Source organism: Theropithecus gelada, chromosome 6 (genome assembly GCF_003255815.1).
Source record: "Theropithecus gelada isolate Dixy chromosome 6, Tgel_1.0, whole genome shotgun sequence".
Lineage (NCBI taxonomy): Eukaryota > Metazoa > Chordata > Mammalia > Primates > Cercopithecidae > Theropithecus > Theropithecus gelada.
Window position 1 is genome coordinate 105,701,993 of NC_037673.1, and position 17,697 is coordinate 105,719,689.

General features: G+C 41.0%; 1 protein-coding gene across 1 annotated transcript; it reads left to right on the plus strand.

The window, feature by feature from the left end:
* The first annotated feature begins 15,435 nt into the window (after positions 1–15,435).
* LOC112627047 lies at positions 15,436–17,250 on the plus strand. The gene is made up of 3 exons (XM_025389407.1): positions 15,436–15,537; positions 16,123–16,222; positions 16,688–17,250. Exons 2-3 carry the CDS (start codon positions 16,204–16,206, stop codon positions 17,248–17,250), a joined length of 582 nt encoding a protein of 193 aa, XP_025245192.1. The 5' UTR covers positions 15,436–15,537; positions 16,123–16,203.
* Positions 17,251–17,697: the final 447 nt, after the last annotated feature.

Genomic DNA, 17,697 nt, shown 5'->3' on the forward strand with positions numbered 1-17,697 from the left:
GACCTCTAGAGTAGTTCTTAATCCTATTTTGTAAACATGGTTTAAAAGATAGTGAAAGGGTAGGGGGAGTAGTGAGGGTCTGTTCTTTGTTCCTTCATGATGGATTGCTTTTTTTTTTTTTTTTTGACACAGAGTCTTTGCTGTCACCCTGCAGTGATGCAATCTCAGGTCACTGCAACCTCCGCCTCCTGGGTTCAAGCAATTCTCTGTCTCAGCCTCCCAAGTGGCTGGGATTACAGGCACCCACCACCACTCCTGGCTAATTTTTGTATTTTTGGTAGAGACAGGGCTTCACCATCTTGACCAGGCTGGTCTTGAACTCCTGACTTCATGATCCACCCACCTCGGCCTCCCAAAGTGCTGGGATTACAGGTGTGAGCCACCACACCTGGCCTGGATTGCTCTTTCTTTAGTCCAGTTGTAGTTAGAAAATGTAGAGAGAAGATTGTAGATGGGTGGTGTCGAGTGTTACATCTGGGTTTGGAGGCACCTTTCAGGTTGAAGTCTAGGGACCTTCCTAGCACCTGTGCCCCACGGGGCCTTCTGAGCCCATTAGGAGGTAGGTAGATTGTGGTCAGATTCCATATATAAGCAGGACAAAGTTGTGGAGGGGAGTAAGCTCAGACATGAAGCTAAGAAGGTCCATGTGAGTTGATCGAGAAGGGAGGGTGGGTTGAAAGAGTCGGATCTGGAGTCATCCTCCAGCCTGCTGGCCCGGACTACTACACAACTTCAATAGATTTAGAGGAGTCCCCTCAAAGCTGGGAGGCAGGCACAGATGGAGAATATTCTGGGAGGTACACATGGGTTAGCCAGGTAAACAGTACATGTTAACTAGGAAATCTGCACTTGGTTTGGATAACTTGTGCCATTAAGAAATAATCCACTTAAGGCCAGGTGTGGTGCCTCACACTTGTCATCCCAGGATTTTGGGAGACAGGCTTGTGGATCACTTGAGACCAGGAGTTTGAGACCAGCCTGGCCAACATGGTGAAACCCCATCTCTACTAAACATACAAAAATTAGCTGGGCATGGTGGTGGGCACCTGTAATCCCAGCTACTTGGGAGGCAGAGGTAGGAGAATTGCTTGAACCCGGAACACGGAGGTTTCAGTGAGCTGGGACTGCTCCACTGCACTTCACCTTGGGCAATAAGAGTGAAATCTGTCTCAAAAAAAATAATAATCCAGTTATGTACACACAGGAGTGTTAACAATCTGTAGAAGTTAATAAAAATAGATGTCATTGAGAAATAGAGACAAGTCTTTGGCTCCATAAAATTAGATCATTAACATGTTAAAATAGTTTGAATATTAAGATTGGTAAAGAAAACTTTAGGTGAGCATATGTTCACAATGCCTTTTACAAACCTTTGAATCAGACTAACAAAGGGCAGTTACGATGTTGAAAAGTTGGATCACAGGGGAGCTGGAAGAATTAGCAAGTACTTGGTTACTACCACATATCAAAGCAGAAAACAAACGTCTTGAGAGGTTGTAAAGGGCGAGATTTCTCGACTACACAGTAGATGAAGCAAAAATAGGAAATTGTAACTGTCCAGTAACTAGTGTTCAAGGTAGATAGCACTCCAAATACAGCTGTTGCCAGGTAAGAGATGCCATCTAAGCTCTGTCTGGATCTCTTGGTTTTTCTTTCCCCTGAGTTGTCCTCATTCTTGGGCAAGGTCTGCTCATTGAATGGCAGAATGGCTGCCAGCAGGTCCAGACTGGCATCCAGACAGCTCAGAGATTTCAGTGGAAAGGGTACTTTTATCTACACTTTTATCTAATTTTTTCAGCAAATGTCCTGGCATTAATGTCACTGGCTCTCATCTGGCTCATGTGCTAATGATTATGGCTAGGAGTCTAGACTTAGGTTCAACTGAATCACATGGAGAAATGGGTGAGAAGTAGTGCCTCATCCCCAACCCAAAGAAAATAGAGTTCTACAACCAGAGAAACAGGAGCTGGATGCTCAGATACTTTGGATACTAGGCAGGCAAAATACAGTAGAAATACATTGCAGAGGAAAACCAAATGGAGATTGCAGATTTAAAGGAAGCTGAAAGCAACACCCAGTTTGAGTTTCAGGAAAGGTCCCATAGAAGAAGTGGACTTGAGATAATTAATTCTTAGATGAATTCGATTTTAGCAGGTAAAGACAGTATGTGTCCTCTGTTAAAAAAAAAAAAAAAAAATGGGGTGGAGAAGACTTGATAACAGCAAATCCTAAAGAACTAGAAGTAGTATCTTCTGTCTGAAGCAGTGCCAGCCTATAAAGCTTTCTTTGGTTATGGAAATGTTTATACTTGCTCTGTCCAGTGTGGTAGCTACTAGCCTCTTTTAGCTCTTAAATATTTGCAAGTCTGATAAGTACAACTAAGGAACTGAGTATCTTATTAAATGTAAATAGCAACACGTGGCTACTCTGTCTGGAGTGCATAGTTAAGTATAAGATATTAGCAGAAAGTACAACTGAAAATACAAGTTAAGGCCACATTTTGCTAGAATCCTGGTATGGTCCTCATCCCAGAAGCACTGACATTACCTGAAACATGTTAGAAATGAAGATTCACAAGTCCCACCCCGGACCTACTGAATTGGAATCTGCATTTTAACAAGATCCTCCAAGAATTCACGTGCTCATTAAAGCTGGCCTAGCACATTTTTCAAGAAGTCAGGTCTCTGTCTTGTCAAACTTTTCTAAGTAACTCTTAAGTCCCACCCTTAATCTTACAATCTCTACTGCCTGAAAACATCCCATAAAATCTGTGCACTTGTCCTAACACTAACCAATTACAAGCTATTTCCGGCCCTGCCCACTTCTAAAAAGTGACATTCAAAAATCTTCCTTGTTAAAAATCTTCTGTTCTCTTGGAAAAACATAGATGCATATTAACTTGGATTAACATAGAAACTTTTGCCATGGCCTAAAAACCCTACCTAGCCTGGTCCCTGCCCCTCCACGTATATGAACTTTATTGTGTGTGTTGCTTAACATTTTTTTTCATGACCCAAGCCAGTCTTGCCTTCTACCACTCTCCCTCTTATTGACAGTTATCCAGGATTTTCTGGGTCTCTAGCTTGCCAAGATCATTCCTCTTAAGGGCCTTGCACTTCCCTCTGCATCCAAGGCTCTGCTCTCAGACCTCCCTATGGCAGGCCTCCTCCTGTCCTTCTCATCTTAGTTCAGTTGTCATCTTAAGGCCCTCTTCTCTTGGCCAGCCACTTTATCAGAGTCCTACCTCCGCTCCTTCACTGAGTTATCTCCTTTTTCTTACAGCAGAGCCAAACCTGAAATTTTGTTGGTTTGACTTCCCCATTAGAATGTAAGCTCCTCTAAGGGCAAGAACTGCAGCTGCCTTGCATTGTATCCCCATGCTCGGAACAGCAGGAGTTCTATAAATATTTGTTCAATAAATGAATAATGATTACCACCTGTAAATGTAAAGAAACAAGAATTATAATTTCAGAATAAAAGGCTGCAAAATCCCTTACATCTAATTATTTGTTTGTTCATGTTATTTCCCTGCTCAAAACTCTCAGGGAATTCCCATGGCCAGTAAAGAATGTATGAATTTTCAAGCTGCATTCCTAATCCCTTCAAAGGATATGACCTTGTGGAATATACCATAGGTTATTATCAACCAAAAGCTGTCCCTTCACCTTCTTCTTCCTAACAAAACTCTGATTTTATTCAAGTATCAGGTAGCCATGGGTCTCAGAGGGTGAATCATGGTTGGTCTAAATCGATCATGATAATTTCCGTCTCCAGGCTGGATTATCGATTTAGGAATTGACGTGTGATACAATTCCGGCCAATCCAATGACTTACCATGGAAATTAGTTGAGAGTTTCTGTGACAGGCCTCTTTCCTCCCTCTTAAAAAGGGGAGAGCGTCTTACTCTCACATGACCGTGTTCAAAGACAGCACTGGGTAAGTGTTGATGCTGGAGCTGCTGCAGCCATTTTGTAACCCTGCAGGGAAAGCCTGAGGACAGAAGTCAACTGGGTAAGTAGAGCCTTGGTCCCTGATGATGCTGAGCTGGTGGATGAACCAATTCCAATTTTCTCGTTATATGAAGTAATAACTCACTTGAGTATTTGGAGTTTAGTGTTACATGACAAAGAGCTAAAAGCATTGAAACCACTGCTCTTGGGTGTCACCACTGCCCCAATACCATGCTCTTACTTATGTAGATGCTTTGCCGAATGGGTACATGTGGACTTGAGTGACTAAGTCCACTCAAGGGGACCTGATTGCAGAGTCAGTCCCTTGGAATATGGTCTCTTTGTCTCTCCTCCCCTCACCACCTCACACATTTTGCTCAAAAATTTTAATAAACTGCACTTTATTACATTGCAATATCTTTTTTCAAACATAAGGTGTGTAGACAGGTTTTTAAAAATGCAAAGTGAATTAAGCATGTGGGTTATCTGAGTTATCTCCTTTTTCTTACAGCAGAGCCAAACCTGAAATTTTGTTGGTTTGACTTCCCCATTAGAATGTAAGCTCCTCTGAGGTCAAGAACTGCCTGAAGGGAAATGCCTGAAGATTTTGGAGTTCCTTTAGCATCTGCTCAGAGAGTGTTTTAATTCAGATGTGGAATTGGGGCTGGCTCCTGTGTGGCAAGATGACCCTTCCAAATGTCAACCAAAAACTGGAGGTAGAGGGGAAGAATAAGTAAAAGGGGCTGGGGTGGAAGCGATGAGTCAGTGGCAGCTAGCTTCTTTGAAGTATGTCAAGTAACTCTCTTAAGTACTTTGAGACTTTTTCAAACATCACTGAGAAGCTGTCTGAATTTCTAAATCTACAAAGGAGGGAAATTGGAACACTGCTATTTAAAAAGGTCTTTTTTTTTTTTTTTTCGAATTTATTGTTTAGATTCACTTTGTAAAAGGGCCTATTTTATGGGCTTTACATGTAGACTTGAGTTCTTGGCTCCCATATTTTTAAATTCACAGTTTAGCCTTAGGACTCATTTTCTGGTCCCAGAGCTAAATGACAATGCTAGCAGGCAAGATGTACCTATGAGGTCTGGATGTGTGAAATACCGGTAAAATAAAATGGAACCCTAACTGGTTGGCTTTCAAAGCTTGATCTGAAGTTGGGGTAGGTCTTGATTTGGTCTGAAACTCCCTCCTGGAACTGGAGACTCAGAGCCTTTGCATTTCCTGGGATGGATTTTTCAGTCATATGCAGGACTGAAATAATTTCGGACTGGCTATATGGAAGTAAGTGTTCCAGAAAAACCATTTGAGTCTTTCATTTACGTATTCATCTTCCTAAATGAATTTTCTAAGTGCAGTTAGTAAGATTATTTTGAAGTCAAAATATACTTACAAAATCTATAAACTCATCCTCACTGAATTTGTGGGGTACCTTTAAGAGGAGCCTGAAGGCAATCAGTTTTCACTTTTGCATTGTGCCATCAATAAACATTAACTGAATTTATCATTTGGGCAGGGCAGCTGTGCCAGGCTCTGAAAGAGGGGGATTCCAATAATCCTGCCCTCCTATTAGTAAGGGAGATAAGTCCCAATGCAGTTAAGGTGCCAAAAGATGAGAGCAAGAGGGTCACATTAGTGGCACAAATGACAGATGCTCTGGGAGTACAGAGGAAGGAGACTTTCCTTCCATCTGGAATGATGAGGAGGGAAGGCAAGGGGGTAGGAGAATTAGAGCTGAGCGTGAAGAATAAGTGTGTCACCAACTGGGTGTGTGAGAGGAGGGTGACTTGAAACCAACAGCACAAAGGCAAGAAATCTCATTTCTTGTAGAAGTTTCATGGAGGGAAATTATTGGAAGTTTGGCTGGAAATGTTTTTGATTAAAGACTCTGCAGTCTGCATGTAGAGCTTGGAATCTACTCTACAGAAGAAAATGGGGGAGTGGCAGTGTGCCCATTAACATTGGTCTGGAAACATGTAAGCATATGAAAGGAAAAAAGCAGTTTATAGTTTTCAGGAAAACTTAATATAGCCACACAATTACAAATAATTGTGAAGGAAAGGGCACATATATCTCTGAATTTGTGATTTTTTTTCCTTGCAGCCCCATGATACTTAAGGAAATGATGGAATATAAATTTCTTATGTATGAGCCTGTTGGCCCCAGAACTCTATAGTGATACAATGAAACCTTCTCAGTGAAAGAGTAGAATCTAATCTAAGTGTGGACAGAACATTTTTCAGAGTATTAAGTAACTAGCCCCTTTCATTAGTCCACAGCCAATCTACTTCAGAGCCGTCTCTAGGGTTTAATTTGTTAACCATAAACTCAGGAATATTTGTCACCCAGATAGGAGGTTAAAGAATTAATGAGACACATTATTAAAATACTTTTAGCTTTAAAGAGTTCTATTATTTTAAAGTTTAGTAGAAACTTGTCGTCATGCAATCTCTTGGGCCTGTGTCATTGAAGTGTAATAATGATGAGGTTTTGCAATTAAGTGAAAACTACCCGAAGTGGAAGAGTAGGCCACCTTATCCTGAAACCACCCTGTCTCCACCATGGGTAACGAGTGGGGTTTCTATGAAGTTGTAGAAACATAAGCACATAGGCACATAAGCACATGCCTTAGTTAGTTCTTGTAGCTTTGACAAGTAAAGGAAACATAAAGCTCTTTGGAATACAAAATTTCAAATTACAGGGGAACACAAGGGGCAGAGTGGCACGAGAAATAATGGCTGGCCTTTGAAACTGTGCACCTGGCTTCATTAAAATCTCTAGAAATAAATAGTGAAAATAAAAACTGTTCTAAGTTTAAAAAGAAAACTATCTATTTGAGCACCTGGTTTCAAGGAGCCAGGCAGGAGGGTATAGGAATTCAGAATTTGCCAGGGTTCCAAATAGAAGGCAAACTGTCTGTCTCAGGCTTGCAGAGCCCTGGGAGCATGAAGTCTGATGTTGCCATCTGTGTGATTGTGACAGTCGCCTACCTGATGAAGTTTGTAAAGCATTAGAGGGTGGCTCATGGCAGTGGGTAAATCTTGACTTGTCTGGGGGCGGGAGAAAAAGAAAGGATTGCTAAATGGTGATACCTTTGTTTCTCATCCTTTTTCAGAAGGCACAGTCAGAAATTAAATAATGATGATAATAATGATAACAGCTAACATTTTTTGTGTCATGTGCCAGGTAGGTACTATAAGACAGTTAGCATACCTTCTGTCATTTAATCCTCACAGCCACCCTATAAAGTATATGCTATTGTTATACCCATTTTACAGAACAGGAAAATGAAGGCTGATGAAAAACTTCTGTCTATCTGGGAGTCTGCATACTATAGTCCACAAGCCAAAGCTAGCCCGCTGCCAGTTTTTGTAAATAAAGTTTTATTGGAACACAGTGATACCATTTGTTTACGTATTTTCTGTGGCTGCCTTATGGCTGCAAAGGCAGAGTTGAGTAGTTTTAACAGAGACTGTGTGGCCTGCAAAGCTGAACATATTTACTATATGTTCCTTTACAGAAAAAAGTCGCTGCCGTCTTGTCTCTCTGTAGATGTTGAGTTCTTAACACTATCCTTCCACTTCAGATGGAAGTCCTAAAGTTGTCATTTCAGGGAGTATTTTTATTACAAAAGAGAATGAAATGATGCAACAGTAATGGAGAGAACACCAGATTGGGATCTGGCAACCTGGATTTCAGTCTCAAATTCTGCAAAAGTAGCTGTGGGACCTTGGAGGAGTCACTACACCTCCTAGGAACTCTTTTTCCTGGTCTACTGATTAAAGCTACACTGCCAACTTTCCAAATTAGAAGGTTTCCTAAACACTTTTTCTGGTTGCAAAAAACTATTTTAGCAGATGAAATAAAATGCATTTTAAGTGAGTCTCTATGGCAATGCTTGCAGCTCTTTCCAATAACCTTTTGAAGTCCGACTTCTCCATGTTGTGGTTATGGCACCTTTGGGTAGATAGATATTTGGGGATGGGAACAAAATGATCTGTTTAATGCAAAACTTATTTTGGTTTTGTTTTGGTTTTGTAAATGCCAGGGTTTCCTTTCCCAGAAACAACATAAGCCTGAAAAAAAATGTACCTGAAACTTTATCTGGAGTGGTTAAAGCCCAAATTTTAAGAGTGATCTGAAAAATCTTGAAAGGATTACATGAAAACAGCTGAGTTTTGACCTGGGAACCAGCAACCACAGCTCATAAATGCCTTCGGCTTCAGATCAGTGTGGGAACCTGCAGAAGAGGAGATTCTCTTCAATTGAAGTACTAAGAGGAGAAATGTCTTTAGATCTCAAGAAATCTTAGTTTTTGCTATCTGTGGTTAAAAATCAGTCCTGGTGTAGCTTTGCCCTGAAAGATTAAGGGAAAGGACTGCTTATGAAAATATAATGACTGCTTTGTAAGAAGTACTTAAGCAATGAGTTTCACATAGGGTGGATTTGATAAGGTGTCTGCTTACGGGAACTTCACCTTGTTCCACAATGCATCGTGGTGGTTTGAAGCAGGAAGCATGTGTAATTTGGTGATGCTGTCTTGACTCTTCAATTTAGAGTATGAAGATTTGGAGTGGGAGCAGAGAGGAAGTAATTAAATGTATATCCTTTTAAAATGCAACCTCAGTCAAGTTTGAATCTGACAGAAGTTATGTGTATATTTTAGGAACAGCAAAATGTCAGAACTTCAAGCCCATCATTTGAGAGTGAGCTCCCATTTGGCTAATTTCAGCTGTGTCCTATTGAGACTCAAGTTGGCAAAGCACAAGTTGGCAGAGCCCGTTTACATTTACTTCCTCTGAAGATACGGGGCACAGGTAGCGACATGAGTGGTGGCTCCTGAAAAGATATCTCCATGCCCTAATCCATTGAATCTGTGAATGCAACCTTACTTGGAAAAAGGGCCTTTGCGTATGTGATTAAGTTAAAGACCGTGAGAGGCTATCATCTGGATTATCTAGGTGGGCCATAAATCCAATGACAAACATGCTTGTCGGAGGCAGAATAGGAGAAGACACAGGGAGGAGGAAACATGATCATGGTGGCAGCGCTGGGAGTGATGCGTTCGCGAGGTAACGAATGCTGACAGCTACCGGAAGGCGGAAGAGGCCAGGGAGGAGTCTCCCCTAGATTCTCCAGAGGGGGTGTGGCCTGGCTAATAGCTTGGTTTGCAACTTCTGGCATCCAGAACTGTGAGAGAGTAAGTGTCTCTTTTTTCCAACAACCCAGTTTGTTGTAACAACAACAGCCTCAGGAAACAAATGTAGCACCCAAAATACATTCATCCAACCCATCCCACGGCCCCTGTGGAGACGCACATCAGAGCTTTCCCCACCTCCCTGTGGTCTTGCCGGAGAAGAAACGGCTGAGGGAGTGTGCTGACTCCTGATAGACAAGGCGGTGTGCCAGGATGACAGAGGCACAGAACTAGCCAAGAACCGCTCGAGTATTGGATTCATTTGACGGGACTACTTATTCCACCTGCTTGGAATAAAAACAGGAAGATGTTTTCAGTGATTTGCCTCCATTTACCACAGAACCTTATTCATCCAGTTCCAGTAGGTTTGAGTCATCTTCTCAAGATGAAATAAACTGGATACTTGTCAATAGTGGGGAATATGAATAATTTTCACGTCTCAGAAACTTTTAATTTTTAGGGCACTTTAAATATGCAGATCAATCTGCACTCTTGAGTCTCACAATAACTCTGTGAAGCAGGTCAGACAGGTATGATTATGAATCCTTTTAAGCTGTGCAACTTAAAGCTAATGAGTAAAGCTAGATTGAAAGATGATTTTTCCTCTTCCAGTGTCCTGCTTAACTGGCTTACTCTCTCTGTAGGGAGTGACTGACTGATTCAACAGAGAGTTGACAAATTGAAACCATATTTACCTGGAAATGTCCTTGCATGAGAATAGGGGGAAAAAAGTTTTAGATAGGAAAAACAGAGATATACCCTACCACACACTGAAACACACGTATATTAAAAATTTATTCTATCTAGAATATAATAAAGATTGCATTTCGCATTGGTGGTAAAGACGTAGATCACTCAATAAATAGTATAGTCCTTATATAGAAAAAATTAAATTGTTTATCTACCTTAAACAGATACAAAAATAATTTATAGATTAGATATTTAATTGCAAATATATATATACAATAGAAAAAATACAAGAAATGTATTTTAATGACTTGGGAGTGTAGAAGGACTTTCTATGCATAAAATGAACTTAAGAACTGTAAAGAAAAATAGACAAATTTGGTTATAAAAATTAAAAATGATGTGGTCAAAGATGCTATAATAAATTAACAGAAAAACAAAACAATATACAGTGGTAAATATTTGCAAAATATGTGCTATTTATTGATTTATTCAGCAAACAGTTTTGGAGCACCAGGTATGCCCCAGACACTACAGTCAGTGTTAGGTACTAAACCCTGAATAAGATAAGCAGTCATCATGACCTCATGGACCTTGCCATCTAGCCCACATTGACCAAGTACTTTTGAGTATAATGAGTATTATAAAGGTCAAGCTGGATGCCATGGGAAAGTGTGATGTGGATAAGTCTTGATAGGCAAGAGTTAGCATCTCTAAACAACTGACAGAAATCAATGAGAAAAATATTAACCTAGAAAAGTTGAAAAAAGATATGTACTGAAAATTCCCAAATGAAGAAATAATAGTTGACCAATAAACATAGGAAAAGATTTTATCCTTATGAACAAAGATATTCAAATGAAAATGACATGTAATGTTTTTCCTATCAGATTACTAAAGAATCAAATGAGTTACAACTGCGGGTGATGAGAGGTAGGAACCTGGGCTTTCTCTCATTCTTTGGTAGGAGTGTAAATTGTAGAAAATCATATGATGCCTATCAAGATTTGCAATTTAAAAATCGGTTTCTGTATTCAAAGTGCTATGAACTGAATGTTTGTGTTCCACCCCACCGCAAATTAATGTATTGAAGTCCTACCCCTCAAGGCGATGGTATTTTGAAATGCATCTTTGGAAGGTAATTAAGGAGGGATGAGGTCATGAGAGTTGGGGCTTGTGTGATGAAACTATTGCTCTTGTAGGAAGAGACACCAGAGATTTTTTTTTTCTTTTTCTCCCTCTTCCTCCACTCTGTCTTTCCCTGTCATGTGAGGACATACCCAGAAGTCCCGTCTGCAAGCTAGGAAGAGAGTACTCACCAAATCAGCAGGCACCTTAATCTTAGACTGTCAGCCTCCTAAACTGTGAGAAATACATTCCTGTTGGTTAAGCCACACAGTCTTTGGTCTTTTGCTATCACAGCCTGAGCAGATAAGACAGTGTGTGTGTGTGTGTGTGTGTGTGTGTGTGTGTGTGTGTGTGTGTGTGTATGATTTAAAAGCAAGTAACAGGAGAAGTAAGAAAAAAATGTAAGTACTACAGTATCAATCAGAACATTATATTGGGGATTGGCAAACTCTGCAGCCCATTGCCATATCAAGCCCACTGCCTGTTTTGGAAATAGAAAATATTGGAGCAGAGCCATACCTGTTTGTTTTTGTATTGTTTCTGGCTCTTTTTATGCTACAACAATAGACTTGAATAACTGCAACAGAGACTGAATGGACTGCAAAGCCTAAAATATTTCTTATCTCTTCATTTGTTGACAGTTTGCCAATGCTTCTATTGAGATTAAAACCATAAACAACTCAAATATTCATTAATTATGCTTAAATAAAATTATTTTATATTCACAATGTGGAGTGTTATGCAGCAACTGGTAGTCTTATATATAGATGTGTAAATATGGCTTAAGAAATTTTGTTAAATGAGAGTTATGGCTCAATATGTGTAGCATAATTCGTTTATGTAAACAATATGTATAAAGAGAGATACATACATATGTATGCTACCATTTATAAAGTGCTAAAGTACTGCACTAAGCACTTAACATAATTTGTCTTATTATATGATTTATTACATATAACATTCGTATGTGTTGGGTAATATTATTTACTATTTTGCAGTTAAGAAATTGAGGGTTAAGAGACTAATTTGTCTAGTCACATAGCTAGTAAGTGACAAAGTCAGAATGTGGATTCACACTTTTCACCACTGTACTGTGCATAAATGTTCAAAAAGGGTAAACACAAACAGTTTTTACTTGGGGAGTAAGGAAGGGAATGGAAGTGGAATTATAGGGGTCTTTAATTTTTTGATATTCTTTTTTGTGTTTACTGGTAAGAAATGATGGTTGTTACAGATTCAAAGGTGCTTCGATTTTGGAAAAAAAAGAATGTAGGAAATAATTTCATGAACTTTGTCTGTCTATAAGTCAATATTACTGTCAGTAAATTTTGATACTGTCACATTAATGCCAAATACATTGAAACCTGTCATTTAGGATTATTTTCTAATCATTTTAACTAAGAATGAATAATTATAGTTCACGAATAAACATATGAAAAAGATGTTTATCAGAAAACTCATTCAGTTTATAAATGAAGGAAAGAAAGCTTTAACATCGATTATTTTCTAGGAAACTTGCAAAACAGGGAAAACTAAAATGTCAAAGTCTGGGGTAACCACCATGGATTCTCTAAGTTTGCATTATTCAAAGGGATATAATTTTCCTGCCATATCATTTGACAGGCATAGTTGTGGCCTGGTGGAAATAGGTTTACACTGAAAATAAATTAGATTGAATTAAATTAATGATCTGGCTATAAATTTTGGCCCTGTTCTTTTACTAGCTAGGTCATTAAATAACAAATAAATTATTTAGTCTCTTGAAATTTTATTTTATATTTAAAATGGGAATGTTAGTCCCTAAATTTCTGGGTCTACATACATCAAAGCCTCTAATACATCCAGCACATTGCCAATTATTTGCCATTTATTATGCATCACTTAGTAGGTGCTTAATAAACACTGGCTATATCTACAGAGATAGAATTTAGACTGTCAAGTAGCAAGTTAAATTGGTCATCTCAGATATTTCTGTCCTCAACTCTACTAGTCCAGAAGGAAAGTGGTTTTCTCCCACTCACTAGCACAAGCTGGCAACAGCACCATCCGGACTCAATGCTCATCACTATGGTAACAACCGTGGTCTCCCTGCTTCCTGCTCAGTGTTTATTCTTCCATTTTCTCCCCCACCTCAGAGCCAGACTCCGCCTGTGGCTCCTACTCAGAAGTCTTTCTAAAAAGAAAAGACAAATTATAGAAAACGGTAATTGGATATAATCTCTTTTTCCCTCAAAGTAAGATACCACTATGATCCACTGGTTTTTTTTGGTACGAGGAGCCTAACTAAATATAGTACTTCCATTCTTGTAACAACACATGATTCCTGTGTTTGATGGAGGTAGAAACAGGAGGCATGCTTATTGATACTCACTTAATCCTCATGAATTTGCTCGCTAATCTTCAGAGCCCTACTGCCTAGGGGCATCCCATGGAGGGGATTGTGGGAGCAAAGACATAGATATAGGAATGCAGTTGGTGGATCTGAAGGTCCATGGGTCTGCTGGCTTTGTAGGAAGAGTAGGTTGACACGGGTGAGGAGGGGGAGGTAAGGCTGGAGTGCTAGATTGGGCCAATTTGTGAGAGAATTGATACTGTTAATCTTGTCTTTTTCCTAGGAAAAATCATCTCTCTTAATTTTACCAAATTTCACTGTCAGGATCACTTAAGTCCTGCATTTCTTATGTTTCTATGATTGTAGCATCTGCAAGAGAACCAAATATATGTAAACTCAATGATGCTTGATCTTAAGCAGTTTGCCATCTATGGCCCTTGATGCAACAGTTATACTTGTATAATTTATTTTCTTAGCTTTTGGTTTTCCAAAGGCAGACCTATCTAGAAAATTATTTTATTTATTTATTTATTTATTTATTTATTTATTTATTTATTTTTGAGACAGAGTCTTGCTCTGTCGCCCAGGCTGGAGTGCAGTGGCCGGATCTCAGCTCACTGCAAGCTCTGCCTTCCAGGTTCACGCCATTCTCCTGCCTCAGCCTCCCGAGTAGCTGGGACTACAGGCGCCCACCACCACGCCTGGCTAGTTTTTTGTATTTTTTAGTAGAGACGGGGTTTCACCATGTTAGCCAGGATGGTCTCGATCTCCTGACCTCGTGATCCACCCGTCTCGGCCTCCCAAAGTGCTGGGATTACAGGCTTGGGACACCGCGCCCAGCCAAGAATTATTTTTACAGGAATAATATTTTCGCAAATGTTAAGTTGACATTTTTCATTTTCAGAAATCACATTGCTATGCAGCTCTGCACTTATTAAATCACTGGACTTCATTTTATGGGAGGTTGGAACAGAGAAGTCATTTCTTGGCCATCCATGAAAAACCATATTTTAAAAAATTCAGTGTGAGAACATAATATTGAAATCCAGGCTTTGCTGAGAGGGGAAAAATGTTGTTTAAATTTGCCAAAATTTCATTTACAAATCAAATGCTAAGCCTAGGGAATCTGGATCACTGAATTTTACTATAAGCCATTATGTAGAGAGGACCGATACATGCTGCAACGGACATTTCTATCTAAGAATAGGGAAAGCCCCTTACATTTCTGAGAGGAGATGGTTGGAAGGAGTAAAGAGAAGAAAGACAAGCCATCAGACGTGATTATGCCAGCTCTCTTGTCCCCTTTGGGTAGTAGTTTCTTGGAAGGTGTGGTAGAAACATGGTCCAGGACAGCAGGTGTATCCCAGCCTGTGCTTCAGAGCATCCCACAGTTGGCGTGGCACTGCATCTAACATGGTGCCAGGCTGGATGGCGGAAATGGCTGAGTGAGCTGTCTAGAGGGCTGAGCTTTAGATATCACCTCATTTCTTCCTATCCTCCAATATTCTGTATCCTTGACATGAATGAGAAATGGAAGAAGCAGTAGACCAGAAGAGGACTAGGGTTAGAAGGAAGAGGTCATGAATGTAGTTAGACTTCAGCAGGGGATGCCAGCATAGCATTTGAGGGAAGCAGGTGGGACAAACCACACCTCTGTGGGCACCACCACTGTTTCCTGGGCACCGGACCAAACAAGCTACAACATGTCGGAGACCAGCAAGGACTCAGAGGCAGTATCTATCCCTAAGGACAATTCATTTATTTTATGTGTGATACATAGGCATACCTGTATGTCCAGGTGCCAGTTTGGGAAGTATGAGAGGAAAGGAATACTTAGAAGGAGCTTAAACTTTGAATTGTCCAAAACTGAGGCATCTTTATATAACAAGTAGAGAATAAATAAAGCTATATTTTCACTCTGAGTGTGTAACTTTTGAACCATCAACATCAACATTCTTAACCACATGGAGAACTTCCTGGAGACCTTCTGAGGGAGTACACTTATGTTTAGCCAAGTAACAGAGAAAAGTTAGCAACTCCTAATGGATGACAGAATTAGAATCAGACCTAATAATATGACAGAATTAGAATCAGAATCATAGAATCCCATAGTGATGGGAATCTTTCAGTCCAACCATCGAAGCAACCCGAACCAGGAAAAATCAAGACTACCATGTCCAGCCAGCAGAATGCTATAATATGCTATGATGACTGGAATCCTTGTTAACCAATTCCAGCACCCAGTGAGTATGGATTTCAAATAAAACTATATTCATTGAGTACACTAGATTTTGTAAGGCACCAAGCATTCTCTAAGTGAGCAATAAACAGTTGTTATAGACTAGAACAGAAGAAGGGTTAAAATTGCAAGAGACCTTCGAGGTTGTGTATTTTAATTTTTGTTTTGATCATCTGCATCAGAATCAGTTTAAATGTGTGAACATGCAGATTCCTGGATCCTAGTCTTCATCAACTGAATCACAAATCTCTAGTGATGGGCTCTGGATATGTTTTTATTTTTTATGTATTTTTAATTTTTTTAAACCAGTAATTTTTACGACGTAGTCATTTCCAAAGTTGACAAAGAAAGAGATTAACTATCCCAATTAGTTGTATTGACTGCAGAAAATGTTCACAATCATGTTGTAGAAATTGTTTTTTTCTAAATTAATAGGATGGTTGTAGTAAATATTTGAGATAGACATATCACGTTTAAATATTTCAATCCCCAAGCATAAAAAATTAATCAGAAGCAAACTAGGATTGAGCTGTCAGCCTGGGATTTAATATTGAATAAGGATAATCTCCTCCTGCTGGGTTGTCACCAGCATGTCACCCCTCCCTTGAGACCAGCATGAAGGTCGAAGGTCACACCACCTCTGCAGACTCATTTCATCCCTCACCTGCCCATGGTCACCTGTGTAGTTGGTAAGTCCTTGAGCCCTCAAAGGCCTAATAACTTAGATGAATTCAGATTCAGAATCATCAGGGATCTGTAACTTTGGAGTGAGAAATTGGTTTTCAAAGCAAGAACCCAGATGAGGAAAATCTATAATGGATAAATATTTAAGTGACAAAAGGGTTTTAAGAAATTAAAAGAATGTGACGTGAAGTGAGTTGTGAACAAAACCTCCGTGCCCTTCTTCTCCGTGTGCCTCACTTACCCTCGTGCCTGACAGGCTTTGCCCACGGAGCCCAGCGGACCCTCAGCGACAGCCTGCTGTGGTCGTCAAAGTGATGGCCTGGGTCAGGCCTCATTCAGTCCCCAAAGCAGGCCCGAGTTTCGTCTGAATTTTCACCTTAAACCCCACACGGTCGTCCTGGCAGGTCATGGTAATATAGAAAGCCTTGCAAAGAAGTCAGGTTATCTGATCTGAATTTTTCTCTTGGCAGCCTGGGCCAGAAACAAGTACCCAAATGCAGCATTTGAGAGATTTCTACTTTTCTGTCCGCCTCCTCGAGAACAGCACGTAACTGCAATGCAGTCTGTATGGGAGGACAGAGGGAAGGAAAAGCCAGAGCCAGGTCTTGAGCTGAGAAGGGCAGAGTCGTGTGGACTGCCCTCAGGACTGGGTGATGCCGTCAGGGAGCATGAACTCCGTGTCCCCGAGGGTCCTGAGCGCTACTCGGCCATTGGGTCGGATCACCAGGTGGGTGATACTGCCATTGTTGAGGGAGCAATGGAGCCAGGCTTCCGGAGGAAACTGCAGCGCTGTGCCCTGTCACCGGCAACGAATGACATTGGCGTGACATCGGAAGATGTCCTAATTATCCTCCCCCTGCTTGGCATCCCCCGAGGGATGCAGTTTCGGAGCGCTGCCTCGATCCGCACTCCATCTTCACAACATGCCCAGTGGCCGCTTCCAGTGATATGCTGCCAGGCTGGCTTGACGAGGGGGCTTCCCGCCCCAAGTCTGTGTGGAAGTTGCAGACGTTTGGCAGGTGCCTGTTGCTGAAGCCAGTGGTTTCTATGGGGTGGGTCATGGAGTAATGGACGATTTTATTAAACCTCAACCCCAAGCTTGCAAATTGGAGTCCAGTTAGTTCTACTGGTTCACGACCCAGCGGGTTCAGACCGCAGTCCTTTTCCAGGGAGCCATCCACATGGTATTGGCAACGCGTGATGAGGAGGATGTACGCTGTGGTCTTGGCTCTGCAGTGGTCCAGCCTGGACGCCAGCTCTTCTCCAGATTCCACGTTCCTCTTCCTTAGGTTGTTCAGAGACAGTGGTTCTCGCCTGTCCCAGTTGGGGTCCCAGACGCTGAGATCCGGCCGCGTGCCCCACGCCCAGGCCCACGGCTCGGCTGCGCGCGGCTTCCCCATTGTGCCAGCGAAGCAGAACCTTGGGACCAAGCCCCTGGCCAGCCCGCAGGCTGCCAGCCTCAGCACCTGCCGGATCCCCG